The sequence below is a fragment of the Hermetia illucens genome, chromosome 3 (genome assembly GCF_905115235.1).
Source record: "Hermetia illucens chromosome 3, iHerIll2.2.curated.20191125, whole genome shotgun sequence".
NCBI classification, from domain to species: domain Eukaryota; kingdom Metazoa; phylum Arthropoda; class Insecta; order Diptera; family Stratiomyidae; genus Hermetia; species Hermetia illucens.
Window position 1 is genome coordinate 79,100,758 of NC_051851.1, and position 21,022 is coordinate 79,121,779.

General features: G+C 43.2%; 1 protein-coding gene across 1 annotated transcript in view; it reads left to right on the top strand.

Moving 5' to 3' along the window:
• The window catches only part of LOC119652049 (transmembrane protease serine 11B), a 157,576-nt gene extending 137,824 nt beyond the window's left edge, over window positions 1-19,752 (top strand). The window contains exons 7-8 of the mRNA XM_038055985.1: window positions 19,010-19,186; window positions 19,255-19,752. Of these exons, the coding sequence (XP_037911913.1) occupies window positions 19,010-19,186; window positions 19,255-19,421 (344 nt within the window). The 3' untranslated portion in view covers window positions 19,422-19,752. The remainder of the gene's footprint in view (window positions 1-19,009; window positions 19,187-19,254) is intronic.
• The last annotated feature ends 1,270 nt before the right edge of the window (window positions 19,753-21,022 follow it).

Below are 21,022 nucleotides of genomic sequence, written 5' to 3' on the forward strand. Positions count from 1 at the left end.
TTCATCACTGACTCTTGTAGTCCGGCAAGATCGAACTGTTTCTCCAACGCTTCGCGAACCTCCTCCTTCGTCGTGATTTCATCTATATCTTTGCAGATTATAGTGATCTCCGGCCTGCTAGCTCTTATGTCGGCTTCCTGCCCTAAAGTCTTCCCGATTTGGCTTAAGAATTTGTCCGCGGTTACATCCTTGGATTTCTTAAGTTCCAACATAAGATCGCCCTTCTGCGACCGTCTAATGCGGCTGACGTTGTCTCCCAAATTGGTGAGTTCGGGGTCTGCCTTCACTTTCCTGAGAATGTCGGCGTATGACCATTCGCCCCGTTTGGAAATGAAAATCACCTCCGGTCTAATCTTCCTCCGATAATTTGTTTTCTGCGGTTCTACCTTCCTCCGAGCTTCCGCATCCGCCTTTGAAGGTTCGATCCCTTTTCTCGAGGTAGCCACTGCAGTATTTTCACTGGCAGCTTTAGACGTACTTTTCATGAACTCCGCCTTTTTAGGAGTTGAGTCCTTTTTTGTTTTCCGGGTTTGCTGGCCTGTTGAGTCATTCAGCTTCTCGCGCAGCCTCTTCCCCGGTTTCTCCTTTTGTGTGTTTTGAACAGGCGTTACTTGAGTTGCCTGGTTCACTTTTCCAATCGGCGACTTCCCTACTTGTTCATCCTGGGGCTTGCCGTACGTCAAACGGATGCCTCTTCTCATGGCCCTTATATTTTGGTGAATGTCCCTGCGCTCCTTTATAAACTCACACAGCTCCATGATCTTTTTACCGAGGGCAGTAAAGGCAGCTCCAGACTGATCATTGCCCAAAACATCGCTCGGGTGAATCGGCGTCAGTGATTCTTCCTCATCGAAGACTCCCACTATACGCTTCCCACTGGGGGTAACGATCGTGGGGGCTTGTGCCCGTGTGGGAGGGGATCTGCGAAAAATTGAGCTCCTTCTGAACGGGTCCGTCACTGGAGCCAGTTCAAGTTCCTCCCTTACGCTTGTAACATTAGATGCCACAGTAGCCAAGGTTCCCACTACTGAGGCCGGGAGCCCGCTTGCTCACTCCCAAAAACCGCCGGTACTGGGTTTTCGAACCCCGGCATCGTAACTTCATTCTTCTTCTACTCCTCCATTATTTCTGGGTATCCTTCCTTCCCATAGCTAATTTTTATCCACGGGTTGGCGTTTACTTCCCCGGCCCCTTACCCGGCTTGCGCATAAACATGCCCATACACGGACATCTCCGGATGCGTGCATGTGCATTGTCATGACACATTCGCCGAGCATTCCCTTATCCGCACGAAGGGACGCGCCTGATGGGAGATTTGGCAACTCCACACAGGGATATATATAGATATATATGTACAGATATATATATATAATAGCCCTAACTATGTTGGACTTAAGATACCTGCAAAGTTGTCGTTAATTTGTCTTACGATCGTTAAATTGGCTATCAAAACTTAGCCAGCATTAACTATGCGGATTTAAGACACTACTACCACCAATATGGCAAGATTAGTCAAAATTACTAAATATTTCATTATAAGTGACGAGCAACACACGATGACAGCACAATTTCAAATCATCTTAATCGCACTTTTATTAAAATTCTACCATCTGAAGCGGAGAGCTAAAGATTGATAAAGACAAAGCACTGAGCGAAAGTCGAATAAAGTTTTACATAGTTCACTCGGTACATTCCCATACAGTGGGAAAAACTTTAAGACTATTTAGTTCCGACATAGGACTAACATTTCTTGCAAGATTTTCCTTCAAAATCGTCTTGAATTTTCTCATGTGAATTTGAAATTCCGTACTATACACAATCTGTCCATTGAATTATGAACGATGTAGAAATCAAAGTTTTCAATCTAGATTTACAATAGGGCATAGTATAGCCATAAGTTCTGTCAGTCATACTAATCTTTATTTCTCACAAAGCAATAAACCAAATCAATCGAAAAGCATACCATTAGAAAAGGGAAACATAGAGCTATCAAACAAAAAAAAATATTCAAAATGGCCGCCGCAGGTATACAGGCCCGAAGTCTGTGAGGCCATGCATCGATCGCTTCACGCACGGTGTGAAGCGGTATTTCTCGAACTGCACGCACGATGCTGGCCTTCAAACTCTCCAAATCGGTGTAAGTTCGATGGCAGGCCCAAAGGCTGTAGTCTAGAGGATTCAAATCTGGGCTGCCTGAGGCCCATTCATCCGCGGTTATGAAATCAGCAACACTCGCGGATCATTTTCTTTGGCTTCATAACAATTGTGAGCATGCACTCGATCATTTTGTCGGTTGAATTTTTCCTCGAAAATAAAAATTTTTTCATCAGAAAATAGAATTTTGGGATATTTTTTACCGGGAAATCGTTGCAGAAGAGCAGCGCACCTAGTTCGCCGTATTTCCTTGAGTTTTGGCGTTAACATAGGGCTAACGCACCACCGGTTCGCACCGAGATCTTCTTGTAAAATACTACTGGTGCTCAGAGACGGCGGTGAGGAAGACGGGGCGGCAACCCTGTCGGCCAAACCAAAATCAAGTGGCCGAGGAGAGCCTCCATACTGGTAGCACCGAGAGACGCTGTACTCACTTTGGCTTGCCGGCCGTGATGCAGTAGGCAAATGCTCCAAAGGCCTAATTAGGGCGAACAGACCCGAGTCTGCATGGGGACTCATCTGAAGTGGCAAATTGGTCACGAAACCTCACCAGGGTATACCAGGTATACTGGAACCAAGGGAACCGAGATAGCCCCCGGACTCTCACACTTCGGGTGAACTCCCGTTGTATGTGAGTACAGCTTGGTTATTTGCGGTTGGCCCCCTAGGAGTTTCATGAAGGCTGTTTGTTATGCTCAAGCGAGAAGAGACCTTCGGGCCTCGGCGTTTCAACACAGGTGCCGGACTCCTTAGTTCGGTAGAGATTTAGGTAGGTCTTCCATGCACCAGTACGAATGCTAAGCCATGCACTTGGTATAGACTGGTACCGTTTTGACTTGTCTCAGCGGGGCTCTGATTGTGCTCACAAAATCAATCTGTGCCTTAAGAAGACCGTGGGATTAAGTCGTCCAAACAGGTGCTCACGTTAAACCCTCAAGGACTTAACTGTAAAATACGACTCATGCTTTTAGTTGAAACGCCCATTTCCGCGGACATTTGTTTCTGTTTGCCGAGAAGATTGCGACGAACATTCGGGCGACGTAAGGAGCGCGAGCTCCCCTCCGGCTGCCTGTTACCCACATCAGCTGTTTCGCGGTCTCGAACTAATGTCTTAAAAACGAATCATTCGTTTACCGTTTTATTAACAAACTATGAATCTTTTTCGGCGTATTCCCACATTGGTGCAACGCAGTAATCGCGAATTTTTTTTCGTAGTTACCGAACTTCATCGTGTTGTCCTTCACGCGCTACTGACCTTCGGAACCTGAAAGTCTGACGGAAGTGGGGTATGGTTAGGTACTCTCCGTACGCAGTTTCAGCGGCCTAACATTTCTCGCTTTACTCATCGACTGACAGAGCTTATGGTTATACTATGTAATTTCAGCGCAGCAATATATGTGTAGAATATTTTTGAAACCGAACGTCTCCTTACATGTAATACTTTGTAACTGCGCCCCATTTTTAATTGCATTTCTCATGCGATCAGATATACAGCGAATACAATTTCCAATCATTGTTTTTAAATTAATGTAATTGTACCAAATATTCTTAATGTTTTCTTGGTAGCGTATTTGTTCTGCGTTGATAGATGAGCAATTCATGCTAATTCTCGATGTATAGCAAAGGTGCGTCATCTCTACGCAGAAGCTGCAGATAGTTGACAGCAGCTTGACCTTCCCTCTTTCAAAAGGAACACAACTTGCATCTTCCATTCTACCTAATATCTCCTTTTTAAGGTTTTGTGTAAAACAAAACCTAGTTAAAATCAATTCAATGTCTGTCTGTCTGTCTGTCACACGCATTTTTCTCCAAAACGGCTAAACCGATCCGAACGAAATTTGGTGGACAGATGGGAACTATGAAATCGCACGCATACAGCGAGTGGTATAAATTTAGGTGGAGTTTAAAGGGTGGCTCCCCATACATGCAAAGGGGGGATTCCAAAAATTTATTCACCGGATATAGTTGTGTAGGGTATCAAAGGAAAGCTCTCGATTTCGTACTTTCCGAAACTGACATTAGTTTTGGCATAAATTGCAAAGTGCGTGAGTAAGGGGTCAAAATGTACGCACTTGAAGTGAGACAGGAATCATTTTCGGAAACTACCCAACCTACAAATCCGGAAAAAATCAAGATCGTGCGCCTATATGAAATCTAGGCCTCAAAATATGTCCCATTCCGATATCTGCTTAAATAAACTTACTAATAGTATATTACTACTTTTTAGAAATTTACTGAAAAATCCCCCTTAAATCCATCTTAGGCCTTCCGAATTTTGTGCCAGCATGGAGGACAATATTTCGTATATACTTGCTGAATTTCGTGGAAATCTGGTCATGAACGCCAAAGTTATAGCAGTTCAAACTTAGCAATTTCGCGCGAATTTATTGCTTCCAAAGCCATGCATATCAGATGCTGACGTCATAATTACCCGGCATAATTGACATTCCCGTGAAATATTGAAGTCCCATTTATGAAGAATATATTTATCTGTAGCCCTTTTAAGGTTTTGTGTAAAACACTTATGTGAAATCTAATCTTCGAGAGATGTCCCATTCTGCTCAAAAAATTTACTAATAGTATATTATCAACTTTTAGAAATAGACTAAAAAACTCCCCTTAAGTTCATCCTAAGTGTACTAAATTTTGAGGACAGCTTCGTGCATACACATGCCAGGTTTCATGAAAATCCAACTATTAGTGGGAAAGTTATAGCAGTTCAAACTTATCAATTTCGTGCTAATTAACGGCATTCTAAGCCATACGAATAAGATGCTGACGTCATAATTAACGAGAATAATTGAAATTCCAGTGAAATATTAAAATACCATTCAAGAAGAATCTAATTCTCCCTAGCCCTTTTTAAGGTTTTGTGTGAAACAAAACCTTATTAGAATCGATTCGATGTCTGTCTGTCGGTCTGTCTGTCGGTCTGTCTGTCTTTTTTTTTTTTTTTTTTTTTTTTTTGAGGAGGTGGAAATCTTCAAAAGACACTGGTCTGGACACACCAGCGTGTGGGATTTTTACCCACTAAAACCACCCCCGACTCCCTCACTGCCCCGCGGCACCACCATAAGGTATTACATCACGGGGCGGAGTCAGCTCACTCTAGCTTAATCCCATTTCTTCTATACGCGGCGCACGTGACCGCGCTTTTCTGCTTTCCTCTGCCTTTCGCAACTTATCTTGAATCGATGCGATCATGGAGTTGACCGCATCCCAATTCTCTTGATGTGCTAGCATTTTCGGCACCAGATTTTCTGGTACCAGCACCTCTCCTAGAGTCTCCTCTAGGTTCCTCCTTTCTTCCACAAATCTCGGACAGTGGAAGAATACATGCTCTGGGTCCTCTGGGACTCCATCGCAATTTGGACAGTCGGGTGAGGTCTCCAATTTAAACCTGTGAAGGTATTGGAGATATCCTCCGTGTCCCGTGAGAAACTGGGTGAGATTATAATTAACCTCACCGTGTCGTCTCTCCAACCACTCCCTGATGGCAGGAATGAGCCTGTGAGTCCACCGACCCTTTCCCGAGCATTCCCACCGCTCTTGCCATCTATTTATGGATCTCTCCCTCTCAGCCTTCTTCGTCTGCAATAAGGGAGAGATTGGCTTCGCATGGTATATAATCGCCATCTCATCTGCCAAGATGTCAATGGGCATCATTCCAGAGATGACGAATGCTGCATCATCTGAGACAGTCCTGAAGGCAGAGCATACCCTCAGGGCTGTCCTCCTGTAGACTGCATTCAGTTTGCTAGTGTTAACTGACATCCGCAACGCCTCGCTCCAAACTGGGGTCGCATAGAGCATAATTGAGGTCACCACCCTGGCTATAAGCAACCTAGAGGTATGCCGTGGCCCTCCCACGTTCGGCATCATCCTGGCCAGGGCCATACTGGCAGTGGATGATTTATCACAAACATACTGTACGTGTTGCTTATAGCTGAGCTTCCTGTCTATCACCACCCCCAAGTATTTGATGGCCGGCTTGGAAGTGATGATATGATTCCCGACTCTAGCACAGGCGTAATTTCTCTTCCGGCGCTTCGTGATGAGGACCGCTTCCGTTTTTTCCTCCGCAAGCGTCAGACCAGAGCTCTCTAACCAGCATTTGACAGCACTGATTGCCTCGCTTGAGTATAACTCAGCATCTTCGAGATGCTTTGCGACAACAACCAGTGCAATGTCGTCAGCGTAACCCACCACTGTGGCTTCCTCCGGAAGGGGAAGATTAAGTACATCGTTGTACATGATGTTCCACAGTAGTGGGCCCAATACGGAGCCCTGCGGGACACCCGCGGAAACGACGTACTCCTGCGGTCCGTCATCAGTGTCGTACCAGAGCCTCCTTTCAGTTAAATAACTATCGACAATTGCGGCGAGGTAGGCGGGAATACCAACCTTCGCTAGGGATTTCCGGATTAGATTCCAATTGGCCGAATTGAATGCATTTTTCACGTCCAGGGTTACTACCACGCAATATTTGCTGGTACTACCCTTTCCGTGGATTGCATCTTCGGCCAAGCCAGTAACCAATTTGATGGCATCAATGGTTGATCTGGCTTTACGGAATCCATACTGCCGATGTGAAAGGCCGCCTTGGCTCTCAACTACTGGGAGTAATCTATTATAGATTACCCGCTCTAGCATTTTCCCCACCGTGTCCAAAAGACATATGGGTCGGTATGAGGATGGTTCACCTGGTGGTTTACCAGGCTTAGGCAGAAGCACCAACTTCTGCCGCTTCCATACCGCTGGAAATATTCCCTCGGACATGCACGCTTCGAACAACTCAGCAAACATGTCCGGCCTGGATTTCACGGCAAGCTTAAGGGCCTTATTCGGTACTCCGTCCAGACCCGGTGCTTTATTGTCTCCTATTCTGCCGCAGATCTCGAGGAGCTCGTCTCTGGTGACTGGCGGGATTGCCGTCACATTCAGAGGTGGTTGGAATGTGTCGGTGTTCTCCTCTTGCTGGGGGAATAACCCCTGGATGATTTTCAACAAGAGGGCGGGGCACGTGATCTGCGGAGACGAACGGCCTCTAAATCGTCCCATCACGATTCCATAAGCTCTTCCCCACGGATTTACGTCCGCTTCTGAGCAGAGCTCCCTAAAGCATTTCCTCTTGCTTCGCTGGATGGCGAGCTTGAGGGTTTTGCGGGCTGCCTTGTAGGCGCACTCTTTCTGCCCTTGATCTACTCTACCTACCGCCCTCTGAGCCGCTCTTCTCGCTCGGTGGCAGGCTGATCGAAGGCCGGTCAGTTCATCATTCCACCAGTAGTTTGGTCTTCTACGGGGGAATGCGCACCTCCTAGGCATGGACGCATCACATGCTTTGGCGATGCATTGAGCCAGATGGACAGCTCTTTCCGTAGAGGCGCCTGCTATATCAGGTTGATCCAACCACACCTCTAAGAAGCTCTGCTCATCCAAAGATTTTGAAGACCAGCCTGAAATCTTTTTCGGTTTCGGGCATGATAGATCTCTGCCCTGAGGTTCGACACATGTCTCAAAGAAAACTGCCTGGTGATCGCTGTGGGTGTAGCGTTCACTGACGCACCAGGACATACCACGCGCCAGCGAAGGGCTGACAAAGGTCAGGTCTACAACCGAGCCTGATCCCCCTTTCTGGAAGGTGTTTACAGCACCTTCGTTAGCCAAAACTATGTCCATCTGCGCAAAAGCTTCTAATAAACTGCGCCCCCTAGCATTTGATTCCCTACTACCCCACTCTAGGGCCCAAGCATTAAAATCACCAGCAATCACCTTTGGACTTCGTCCCTTCGCATCGAGAACAAGATTATCAAGCATTTGCCCGAATTCAGACAGTGTCAAACTTGGCGGGGCGTAGCAGCTGTAAACATATACACCACTTATTTTCGCCCACACGAAGCCACTGCCTGCTTGACTTGCAGTACATTGTATGGCCTGTCGACCGCAAGCCCATATCGCCGCTCCACCAGTCGAATCTTTGACCCATATGCCACCGTGACGGTGTTTATACGGTTCGCTTATGATGGCGATTTCCATCTCAGATTCGAACGTGGCCTGCTCAAGTAAATCCTGAGCGACCCTGCAATGATTCAGGTTTATTTGAATAAACCTCATTTTCTCATTGCAGTGAGCGCCTTCCTAAATTCTGGACATTTACCACTCCCGGCAATATGCCGGTTATCCTGTCCCTCTTTTACTTCGCACAATAGGCACTTGGGGTCCCTATTGCACTCTCTGGCAATATGGCCTTTCTCCCCACACCTTCTGCATCGATCGGATCGATCAATGCTGCTGGTGCATGCCTTCGCGAAGTGTCCAAACATGAGGCATTTAAAACACCTCTTCAGTGAAATTTGTTCCCTTAAACGGCAGACAACCCATCCAATCCGAACCCTTCCGGCAGCCAATAACATCTGTGCTGCCTCCGCTGGTACTCGTATTGTGGCTGTTTGAGTACCACCATAGGCTTTTCGTAAGCCCACAATAGACTCCTCGGTGAGTTCTTTCAACTTGAATTGCTCCTTCAGAGCAATACAAATTTCTTCTTTCGATGTTACTTCATCGAGATCCTTACATTGAAGGTAGATCTCATGTTTTTGGGCACGCACTGCGGCATTCTCCCCAAGTGAGTTTTTCACTTGAGTGCGAAAGTCATCAGTTTTGCCCACGCTGGATCTTTTCAGCTCGAACATGAGATCCCCTTTCTGGGTTCTTCGGATTCGGTTTACATTTCCGCTCAGATCTTTTAGGCCGGGATCCGCTTTGACCTTTTTGAGTATCTCCGCGTAGGACAGATTGCCCTTACTGGAGATAACAATTACATCTGGACGAGTTCGCACTTTTGCCTTTCGTTCCGCTTTTTTGTTGGTAACTTTAGTCCATCCATCGTTTTCGCTGGTCTTAGGCTTCGCAACGCTGGTCGAGTTTCCTAGATTCGCTGTACGGTTTCCTCCTTCTGACCTGTTGGTGTTGGTTTTCCGGATATCCTGTCCGCCTTTTTTTCTCTTAGGCGTCTGCTGATTACTTAAAGGATCCCCCTCTTTTTCACGTACTCGCTTATTTCGCTGGGATTCGATGGTAGTACGGTTAGGCGTCACTTGGGTCGCTTGTGATACTGTTGGCACAGCGAGGTTCGGCGTGTTCTTATCGTTCTTTTCCTCCATCTGTGATCTATTATAGAGAACTCTAATAGCCCTAACCATATTCTTTATGGCTTGGTGCACGTTGTGCTTGTCCTTGATAAACTCGGACAGCTCAACTATTTTTGCCCCAAGCTGGGTGAAGGGTAATTCCTCCAGATCAGGACTCTGTTCCCTATAAGTTCCGGCAGGGTTACCCCTTTTACACGGTCCTTCACTTTTGGCGTTTGTTGACCTTGCCTGTACTTTGTCCTTCATCGTCTTTGGCATTGGTGGAGATCTCAAAGTTGATGAGCTTCTTTTGAATGGATCTCTTCCTTGTTCCTGGAGCACCTCCTGCTGTCGAACATCTTGAACATGTGCGGTGGGTGTTGTCACGGTTTTTGTTGTCCAAAAAGCTGCTTTTAGTTCATCTTTGTTTGGTCTTGTTATTGGTGTTCTCGGTAAAGTCGTACTTCGCTTGAATACCTCCTTCTCCAGATCCAAATCACTTGTAGCATTATATGCCAAGGTGGCCAAGTTGTCCACCACCGAGGCACTGCGGTCGAGGGATATCGACGACCGGGAGCCCGCTTGCTCACTCCCAAAAGCCGCCGGTACTGGGGTTCCGAGTCCCTGTACCGTAAGTTTCCTCCTTCTCTCGTCTTCCATGGTGGTTTTATGTTCTGGGTATCCTTCCCATAGCCATTTTGGTCCGCGCACCAGAGATGAGCAAACACTAGCCCATGCACAATCAAAAAAGAAAAGTGCATGAACACATATTTACACATCAATAGGTATGCCCCTATCCGCCAGCTGGGGTCGCGCCTGATGGGAGATCTGGCCACTCCTCACAGGTCTGTCTGTCTGTCTGTCTGTCCGTCTGTCTGTCTGTCTGTCTGTCACACCCGATTTATTCGGAAACGGCTGAACCGATTGTCACGAAAATTGGTAGGAGTATGTGATCTGCCGTTCCCTTTACATGTAGCAACTGACGCCATTTTGCGTTAAGTTTAAGGGGGGCTCCCCATACATGTAAAAGGAAAGTGCAAAATTTTTTTTCATAAAATGTGGCCATGTGGGGTATCAAATGAAAGGTCTCAATTAGTACTTTTCGAAACTGATCCAATATTTGATATTGGGTGAAACATAGGGGAGTGAGGGCTCAAAATATGACCCCCAAAAAGTGTAACAGGTCTCGTTCTCAGAACCTATCCAACCGAAAAATCTGAAAAAAAATCTCAGTAGTGCATCTCTACGAAATCTAGGCCTCAAAATATATCCGGTTCCGATATCTGCACAAATAAAGTTAATAATAGTATATTTCCACATTTTAGAAATTTACCCGGCACCCCCCCTTATGTTCATCCCAGAAGTACAAAATTTGGCATGCATATAATGAAGAACATAATGCACAATTTGGTCAAGCTTGAAGAAAATCCTAATATTATTAACAAAGTTATAGGGGGTAAAACTGTAAAGGGGGGGGGAAAAGAATTATTTAGTTTTAGTTCTTTAATCATTTGGATATGAATATCAATTATTCCAACGAGACTGTGCGTTGAAATTTCTTAGATAAGATGAACACAAAACCTTTATACCCGAAGCACAAGCTTCCGGTATTCCCACTTGTTTATATTTGATGTTGGTTAAATAGTTTTCATTCGCTAATAATATTAAACTGAGAGCGTGAAGCGTGTGAGGTTGACCATTATCGACATAGGGCTTTACATCAAATGATTTATTTAAATCGCTTTCTAGAAAATAGAGGGCAATGGAATTTTTAGCTATATTACACGGAGCTGCCGTGCACTCGTCGCTCCTCACATCTTTTTCTTTTTCTTCAGCCTTCAGTTCACAAGCGGGGTCGGCTCGTCGTGATCAGTTCCGTAATTTTATTTTATCAAATGCCTGATCAGGATGTAATTGCGAGACCTTTAAATCCCCATCCAGCGTATCAAGCCACCATTGTTTTGGCCGGCTTTTTGGTTGCTTACCATTGCTTTCGATGTTCTGATCAATACTGGTTGTTGACTTCTCGTTAGCGTGAATTAAGTGACCACACTATCGAAAACGCCTCTCTTGCAGTTTTTCCACGATCGATGCAAACCCATATCGATCGGGGATATTCTCATTTTAGATGTAATCAAAACGTGTCACGCCACCAGTGCAATGCAACATCTTCGTCTCCATTACCGCAAGACGCCGTTCATTACCCTTTATAGTCGGCCAACACTCAGAACTATAGAGAGTGGCAGACGGACGACATTGCAGTAAATTTTAGATTTGGGACGTGCGCTGATACGTCGATCACAAAGAACACCAGTTGGGGAATGCCACTTCATCCAGGTTGCATTAGTGCGTGAAACAATTTCATTACGCAGTTCTCCATTGGCTGATAGCGTTGACTCGAGATTTTTAAATCGCTCAATTCTGGCAATGGCAGTAACCTGCCCTTCGAGTTACTTAAATCGCTCAGTTCTGGCAATGGCAGTAACCTGCCCAGAACTGAACGATTTCAATATCTCGGGTCAATGCTATAAGCCAATGGAGAACTGCGTTATGCTCCTCACATAGGGAAACACAAAACCTTTTATACCTGAAGCGTCAAGCTTCCGGTTTTCCGACCTGTTTATATTTGATGTTGGTTAAATTCTTGGCATTTGCTAATAATATTAAACTCAGAGTGTGAAGCGTATGAAGTTGACCATTATCAACACAGTGCTTTCCATCAAATTATTTAAATTACTTTCTAAAAAATAGAGGCCAATAGAATTTTTAACTATGTGACACGGAGCTGTCAGGCTCATCGCTCCTCACATCTTCTACTTTTTCTTCAGCCTTCAGTTCACAAGCGGGGTCGGCTCGTCGTGATCAGTTCCGTAATTTTATTTTATCAAATGCCTGATCAGGATGTAATCGCGAGACCTTTAAATCCCCATCCAGCGTATCAAGCCACCATTGTTTTGGCCGGCTTTTTGGTTGCTTACCATTGCTTTCGATGTTCTGATCAATACTGGTTGTTGAATTCTCGTTAGCGTGAATTACGTGACCATACCATCGAAAACGCCTCTCTCGCAGTTTTTCCACGATCGGCGCAGACCCATATCGATCGCGGATATTCTCATTTCAGACGTGATCAAAATGTGCCACGCCACCAGTGCAATGCAACATCTTCGTCCCCATTACGGCAAGACGCCGTTCATTGTCCTTTATAGTCGGCCAACACTCAGAACTATAGAGAGTGGCAGACGGACGACATTGCAGTAAATTTTAGATTTGGGACGTTTGCTGATACGTCGACCACAAAAACACCAGTTGGGGAATGCCACTTCATCCAGGTTGCATTAATGCGTGAAACAATTTCATTACGCAGTTCTCCATTGGCTGATAGCATTGACTCAATATATTTAAATCGCTGAGTTCTGACAATGGCAGTAACCTGCCCTTCGAGATATTTAAATCGCTCAGTTCTGGCAATGGCAGTAACCTGCCCAGAATTGAGCGATTTCAATATCTCGGGTCAATGCTATAAGCCAATGGGGAACTACGTTATGCTCCTGACATAGGGAAACACAAAACCTTTTATACCTGAAGCGTCAAGCTTCCGGTTTCCCGACTTGTTTTTATCTATTTTCTGCTAATATGCCCTTATTAGGAGCTGAGGTGTAAATGCGAAATAAAATCAATGTTTTTATTTAACTGTACCGCTAAAGACACTACAAACCTGGAAAATAACTATTCAAAGCTTAACTTTCCGATTTTTTCGAGGAAAACCCTTAAAAGGATAACAATATTGAAAAATCGACCAGCTTAAAATATGACTTTCCACAGAATGAGGTGACCAGCAGAAGAATAAAAAATAAGTCGGGAAACCGGAAGCTCAGCGCTTCAGGTATGAAAAGTTTTGTTTGCTTCTTCTGTGAGTATATTTGAGCGCAGAACTACCCCATTTTTATGTAGCCATTAGCTGCTCCTTGTCCTTCGCTTCGTGGTGAGTTTGAAAATGCCACGGAGAGCACCGGTGGTGGCATCTGTCAGCCGAATTAACAACATTCGAACTAAAATAAAACCTCAAACTGGTCACCATTCCCCATTACGTTCCCAAGACCATACCCCCCAATACATACCCCCTTTAGAACTGCAATTTAGGCTTTAGGAAACCTCACCGGACTGTGTCAGTTGCTCATAAAAATAACCTTCTTTTTGGTGTTCTGGGCCAAATTGTCGCAGTCAGCACACTGTCTAATACCGATTCCCAGGATGTCAAGGCTTGTTCATCGCTCAAAACCGTGTACAGTTCTACCGATGATGAATTTGCGGGGTCCAGAGCGAGGCAGTTACAATTGGGCTGGCTGGAGGTAATATCAGTGGCGGAAAGTAGAATAAAAGAGAGATTGAAGATTTTGGAAGCGCGGTTGATCTCAATGCCCATTTCATCGACATAGTGGGCATTGAGGCCCGCTGTTACACCCGGGATTAGAATTGAGCTAAGGAGTGACAAGGGGGGTCCATGAAGGGGGTATTGGGGACGATTTAAGCGAATAACATGCCACATAACATTTGCTGATATTTAGCGTCAGATTTCTTATCGAGCTCAAACGTAGGTATCGAAGTTTCTAAAGTCGAGAAAGTTATAGTTCATGCAAGTAGATCGACGTTCTACAAAGCCATGTTGCCATTTCGATATGTGCGATCGAAGTGCGCGGTCATCTAGTCGTTCACGTATCTCTCGAGGATTTTGAGTAAGAGATAGAGTGGTAGTTCGCAGCTCAAATATGATCTCCGCATTTGAGAGTAGATATAATAAAGCTATCTACTCAAAAATTAGGAATTGTTGAAAATTATGCATAGAGAAAAGGAGATGTTTACAGATAACTGTAAGGAAAAGGTTAGGAAGCTCGTCGATATTGGTGACAACTTTCCCAAGGGGGAATTCAAGGAAGGAGGGAGTAAGGAACAGAACGGCAAGGAACGCAAGACAATCTGCACCTGCAAGAGGCATAGTGGGGGTGGAAGCAGGCACAAATTATAGGACAAGTATCGTGGTATTCGGCATGAAATGCAATTGGTGACATTTATGGAAAACAGCACTTCCTTCTGTGGTGCAGTTTTTAGGCCAATGCTTTATGGGTCTCCGTGGTAAACCAGTTTAAATAAGAGCGAAAACATGTGGTAGAAGGAAAGAGGATATCTGAAATAATGTTGTAAAAAATTCTAAAAACTTGATCTGCATTAAATTAGCTAATATGCGCAAAGTTGGCGTTTCGGCGACAGGGCTGCGCTTCGAATTCAAGGTCAATTCTGTTATACAGACTTGAAGGTTGGGAAGAAGGAGGTAGAGTAGTAGGGTCAGGAATCTACTTAGAATTGAAAACGAAAACATTTAAAAGTTAAATAGATAATTGATCAGATGTAGATGTAACAAATAAAGTTTTTAAACTTGTATGCTTTGTACATTAATCAAGACTACATCTCTTGGCAAATTAGAAGGTGTAGCAAAATAAAATAAATTTCTGTTTGAAAAATAGAATGTAAACCACTTTCATCAAAACTTTTTGGCTATTTTAAGAGTTTTAAGGAGTTATTACTATGAATAAGAGGAAATGTATTCCGTACATTTTAATCAATTCGGTTTCATTTCCTTCTATCCTTCCAACAATAGTTTATAATTCAGTTGCCTTACACCAGCGAAAAAGAAACAAAAAGTTTTTTATTATTTCGTATAGCAATTGGTGCCATTATCAATTGAGTTTAAAGGGGGGTCCCCATACATGGAAAAGAAGAGCGCAACATTTTTTCACAGAATATTGAGTATCAAATCAATTATTATTATTACTTTTCGGAACTGATCTTACTTTGGATAGCGTGTGAAACATGGGGAAGTCAAGCCCAAAATGTGTGCTCCGAAAAGTGAAACAGGTCTCGTTCTAGTGTCTTGTTCAACCGAAAAATCTGAAAAAAATCGCAGTATATCTATACAAAATTTAGGTCTCAAAATATATTTCATTCCAATACCAGCAGAGATAAAGTTAATAATGGTATATTACCATATTTTAGAAATTTACTCGAAAACTCCTAGAAGTGCAAAATTTGCCAGTGGTGTACGGGATAATATAGGGCATAATTTTGGGAAGTTTGAAAGAAACCCAACTATTGTTAACAATCTTATAGAAGGTGAAAGCTTTCCATTTTGGTGGGAACGCAAAGGTGTTTGATGTCATCATCATCATCCATCATTTGGTCAATACCTCAACAAAGTGATCTCATAGTTCATTGGGGTACTGAAAATGAACATATTTTTTTTCCTTTTTAGCTTTACTCCAGACAGATGAATATATATATGAATATATATATATATATATATATATGCTAGTGATAGGTTAATTATTTGTACGTTAGTAGGCTGTGAGTATCATATACATATATGTATACTGCATATATGCACATATGCATGCTTTTATGCACGAAGTAAATCGGAAATAAGAGTATGATCAATTTATGGTATATATATATAAATACATATGTTCATGTATGGCATATTTATAGTATTCGGTATAGGTACCGTTTAACTTGGAGTTTAAAAAACTTCGTCCTGTTTGTGGTATTCCGACTTATTTTATAACTAGAGGTGGAAATCTTGAAAAGCACTAACGTGCCGGGTAACAACAGTGTTGGGGATCACTAAAACCGCCCAGACTTTTTCATTCTTTCTTCCCCGCGAAACCGCAAAAAAGTATTAATTTTCCAGCAGGACTGCGCTCTAAGCGGTCAAACTTCTTTACGCTTTACCTACGCTTTCTTAAGTTCCACCTGAATCCTCTTGATTACCAAATTTGCTGCGCACTAGTTCGCCTCCGAATTTAGTATACATGAGACATACAACGCTTGGTTATACCTTTTGCTCTCCAGTTTATTTTAGGGGACGAGGTCGTCACTAAATTGAAAGAAAAGTGCGGGCAAGTCAGTTGTGGTGTTCCCAAGGGGTTTTGCTATGCCTTTGCGTATTATCGCTTTCTGGTGCCTATAGCCAGTTTAGGATAAAGATTCGCGTATGCTTCCTATTTCCCGATCTTTTTCTGGATCATTGCAGAACCCTCTTGCTCGGTACCATTTAGTTCACAAATCCGCGATTTCTACGTTTCACAAGGAGTTTGAACACCTTTTAATTAAGATTCACCGCTCTTGGATGGCAGCAGCGCCTGCATTCGTATGTGCCTAATCTTGAATCCTTCCTTTTTTGAAGTCGCACCTTCGTGATTACGGCCTCCGGATAGTATCTCTATGAATGCATCCGCTTCAACTTTTTTCCAGACCAGCCTTCAAAAAAACTTCTTGATATAGTGCTCACTAACAAACCAGAACATTCTCCTCGTCAATATGGTATTCATCTATGTCAAATCAGCTATTAAGGCCGAGCTTCTATCTGGAAACGTGAATATATTTCTGGTCTTGGCAAACTCCAAGTCTAGTTTTACAAAAGCCTGGAGCAAAACACGGTCCCTTGTGTTCTGGTTCGGGTGTCCCAATGCCCAGCACACGCGTTAAAATCACTCGCTAGGTTTTTGGGGTTTTGATTTCTTGCCATCATCGCGCTTAGTGGAACCTAGCAACTATATATAAATGTAAATGCAACCTATTTTTTCTCCAAAAAACTCAACTTCTGGTAACTCCAAAAACTCTTCAATGGCTTGATTTCTATGCCCATATTGTCATCTTGCCACTCACATCTGTGGCCCAGGCCCAACTCTTATAATTGCGACAGTTCGCTGATTATAGCCAGTTTGGCCCCCTTCCATAGATGGATTGTGAGAGTATGTCCTGCATTGCCTCGATTTAAATTTTAATAAACACACAACAGTAACATGGATCAGGCGAGAATGATGCTGATGGTGATATGGGGATATTCAGTACATTTTTGGGCGCCAGAAGGGCAAAGAGGGGCAAATTTTCCTTAAATTCAGGATTTTCTGCAGGACTAACTACAGGGATAACAGAGAGGCTCGGATTTTCTCTCCGGGTTTCTGATTTAATTTATATTTCGATCAAATTTTCCAAATTTTTCGGAGAAAGATGCCTCCTACGAGTTCCTACGAGCCGAATTAGTTAAATATGGAGGTGACCAGTTACACCAAGTGGTTCATCAACTTGTGCTCAAGGTATGGGACAGCGAATCAATGCCTGACGATTGGCAACGAAACATTATCTGTCTCATACATAAAAAGGGAGACATCACGCAGTGCAGCAATTATAGAGGTATCACGTTGCTGAGTGCCATCTATAAGATATTCTCCACTATCATCCACAACATTTGGTTAGCCCCATACGCCCAGAACATTATTGGCCCATACCAAAGAAGCTTCACTTCAGGCAACAGATCAGATTTTCTGCGGCAAGCGATGGAAAAACTGTTGGAATATGGACAACAGTTGCACCGTCTATTCATCGACTTTAAAGCCGCCTATGATAGCATAGCCAGGGTAAAACTGTACACCGCCATGAGAGAATTCGGTATCCCGACGAAATTAATAAGACTGACTAGGCTGACCCTGACCAATGTGCGAGGCCAGATAAAAACAGCAGGATCACTCTCAAGACCATTCGACATTAACAACGGTCTACGACAAGGGGATGCCCTATCATGCGTCCTCTTTAACCTGACCCTCGAGAAAGTGATCCGTGATGCTGAAGTAAATGCAAGAGGTACGATCCTCTTTAAGTACACCCAATTACTGGCGTATGCTGACGATATCGAGATCATGGGAAGAATCACCCGAGACGTATAAACTGCCTTCATGCAGATCGAGCAGGTGGTAATCGGCGCCAAATCTTGGGTTGCACATCAATGAAGGCAAGACAAAGTATATGGTGTCAACGTCAACATCAAAAACTAACCGATCAACAACATCAAACCGCACTGGTCAAACACGAAGAAGAATAAGGATAGGAGAATACAACTTTGAGACCGTTGATAATTTCTCCTTACTAGGGTCGAAAATCACAACCGATAACAACTACGATGATGAAATCCGCGCACGGTTGTTGTCAGCCAACAGAGCCTATTTCAGCTTACAAAAACTGTTCCGCTCGAAACGTCTCACCATAGGGTCAAAGCTCTTACTGTACAAGACAATGATCTTGCCAGTCCTCATTTATTCCTCGGTGACTTGGGTTCTTAGCAAGAAGAATTTCGAACCCCTGGCCGCGTTCGAGAGAAGAATCCTCCGAAGAATTTTTGGCCCCCTACATGAGGATGAACGATTCCGTAGCCTACACAATGACGAAATCTATGAGCGATACCATGGCCGTCCAGTTGTGGATAAAATCCGGCTCAATAGGTTACGGTGGGCGGATCACTTAATCCGTATGGATGAGGATGATCCCACCCGGAAAGTCTATAAGGGCAATATCTATGGTAGAAACAGAAGACGAGGTAGTCCCTGTTTAAGATGGAGCGATGGCATAGGCCAGGATGCCAGACAGCTTTCAGGGATATCGAATTGGTGGACCTCGGCGCAAAACCGGGATGTCTGGAGTTCCTCATTAAGGCAGGCCTAGACCGGATGATGATAATGGTTATTTAGACATATACATAAAAGAAGAAAAACCATTCCTACGCGTATTTAAAGAGCGAAGATTTAGGGTATTAGATTCTCATTTTGTGACGTAATTTTGCAATTTGTCAATTTGTTTTATAAATCATAAAATTAAATAAATACATAAATTGTCTTTGGTTTTTCCTGCAGGGGGTGTAAAACAAAATCCTTCGCTTCAATATGTTCTTCTCCCTATCGTCAATCGAACCAAATGCGCTACCTCATATGCTCAGTTCAGTGCGAATTCCCGAACTCCAATCATTGTTACGGAATCTCAAATTTGTGCGCAGGGAATGGAAAACATGGATGCATGCCAAGGTACTCATTTATCTACAGTGGATAACTTTTGTACAATATCAATAATATGGAAATACATATGATTTCAGGCGACAGTGGCGGCCCATTGATGATTGAAGGGCCTTCAACAAATGCCCGATTCACTTTGCTGGGCCTTGTATCCTTCGGGCCACGAACGTGCGGAGTATCGAATTTCCCAGGAGTATATACAAGAGTTTCTGCATATGTGGATTGGATAGTTTCAAATATGAATTAAATTGTGATTCAGTTTATTTATTCAATTAGACCATAAGTAACTTTATTAAAATTTTTCCTAGGATTTAGAATTTTTTTACGGTTTATTTTATGCATAGTCATACACGACTTTTGATAGTGTCAAGCACAAAATCAACATCTGTAAATATTCCTCTGCCTCACTTGCCTCTAGGAAAAAAACAAGAAACACAAAGTTGTAGTATTAGTAAATACTTGAAATTGTAAGGTCAGTTTAAATGACACGTATACTTAATGAAACACACACATATACAATATATAATACAAATTGTAGCGACGATAGTAAAGAGAATTTATAAATTGCATTCACTTGATATCGAGGCTTTAATTTTTTTTCAGGAAAATGGGGCAAATTTTTACAGAACGCAGTCGAAGCCCATCAATTTTTATTGAACAACTATTTGTAATATATCCCACAGCATTGTAACAATTAGCTCTGAAATTTCGATAAAATTTACTGAAGAATAATACTTGGGTTGAATCACGTTACATTCCCTACTGGAAATCCGCGAGGCGGTGGTCATTGTATTTGGTGACGGACCAGCACCTGGAAACACAGGGGGCGACAAAGGGAATGATGCTATTTTAAATTTGTTTTTAATGATTGATAATGATCCTAATCACAGATACTGAATTTTCGTAGGCCTAGGTAACCCGCTCTCATTGACTGTGATCATGTCGGTTGTATTCCAATTGGTCATTAGGAGCTTAGTCTTTTTCAGACTTAATTTTAGACGGTACTGCCACGTGCGCAGTCGAGGCGCAATCGGTGACCGATTAAAACCCACCAGATTCATATTTCCTTTGGAAAAATCAGTCGGAAGACATTTTCCGAAACGATAAAACTGATTTAAACATTATTAAATTATAATACATACGGCGATGATACTAGCCCAATTCTCTTATTTTCAACGAAATGTTCGTTTTAAATAAAAATCATTTAGCTAATTCCAATCCTAACCGGTTAATTTGATTGATTTAGATAAACGATCTTTTTTCCAAAAATTTGCATAAATGCAAACGCAAATTATGTGTCCAGTTAGTTAATAATCATTCCGCGAAGTTATAAGTGCTAAAAATGTCAACCTGCAAAAGATTAGATGAAGCCAAGAGAAAAGGAAAATCTATTCATCTTTGCACCAGAACTTAGAGATTAACTCTTTTACAATTTGAAGCAACCATGTGATGCCAGTACAATTCAAAGGAGACCATGCGTCGCAGACATCAAATCTTATATTTATGGCTGCCATTCACCCTTAAGTGAGGCAAAGCTCATCAACCAAACCTACGCACTATCGCACAGGATCCACTTAAATCAACTTCAACCCTCCCAGAACTCGATGAGAATTACTATATACACTTGTCAGAAAGCCACGAGGGCTCTGATGAACCATAGCAGCAAAAATGGGGTTGCAGCCCGAAGATACTACTTTGGATATATACTGCAATAGTAAGGCCAATGATTACCTATGGAGCAGTAATCTGGGCAGAAAGAACCGAACTCAGCACAAAAGCCAGCGTGTGTATCAGTGGGGCAATGAGGACATGCCCAACGGCACTCCTGGAGGTCTTTCTGGAATTAAC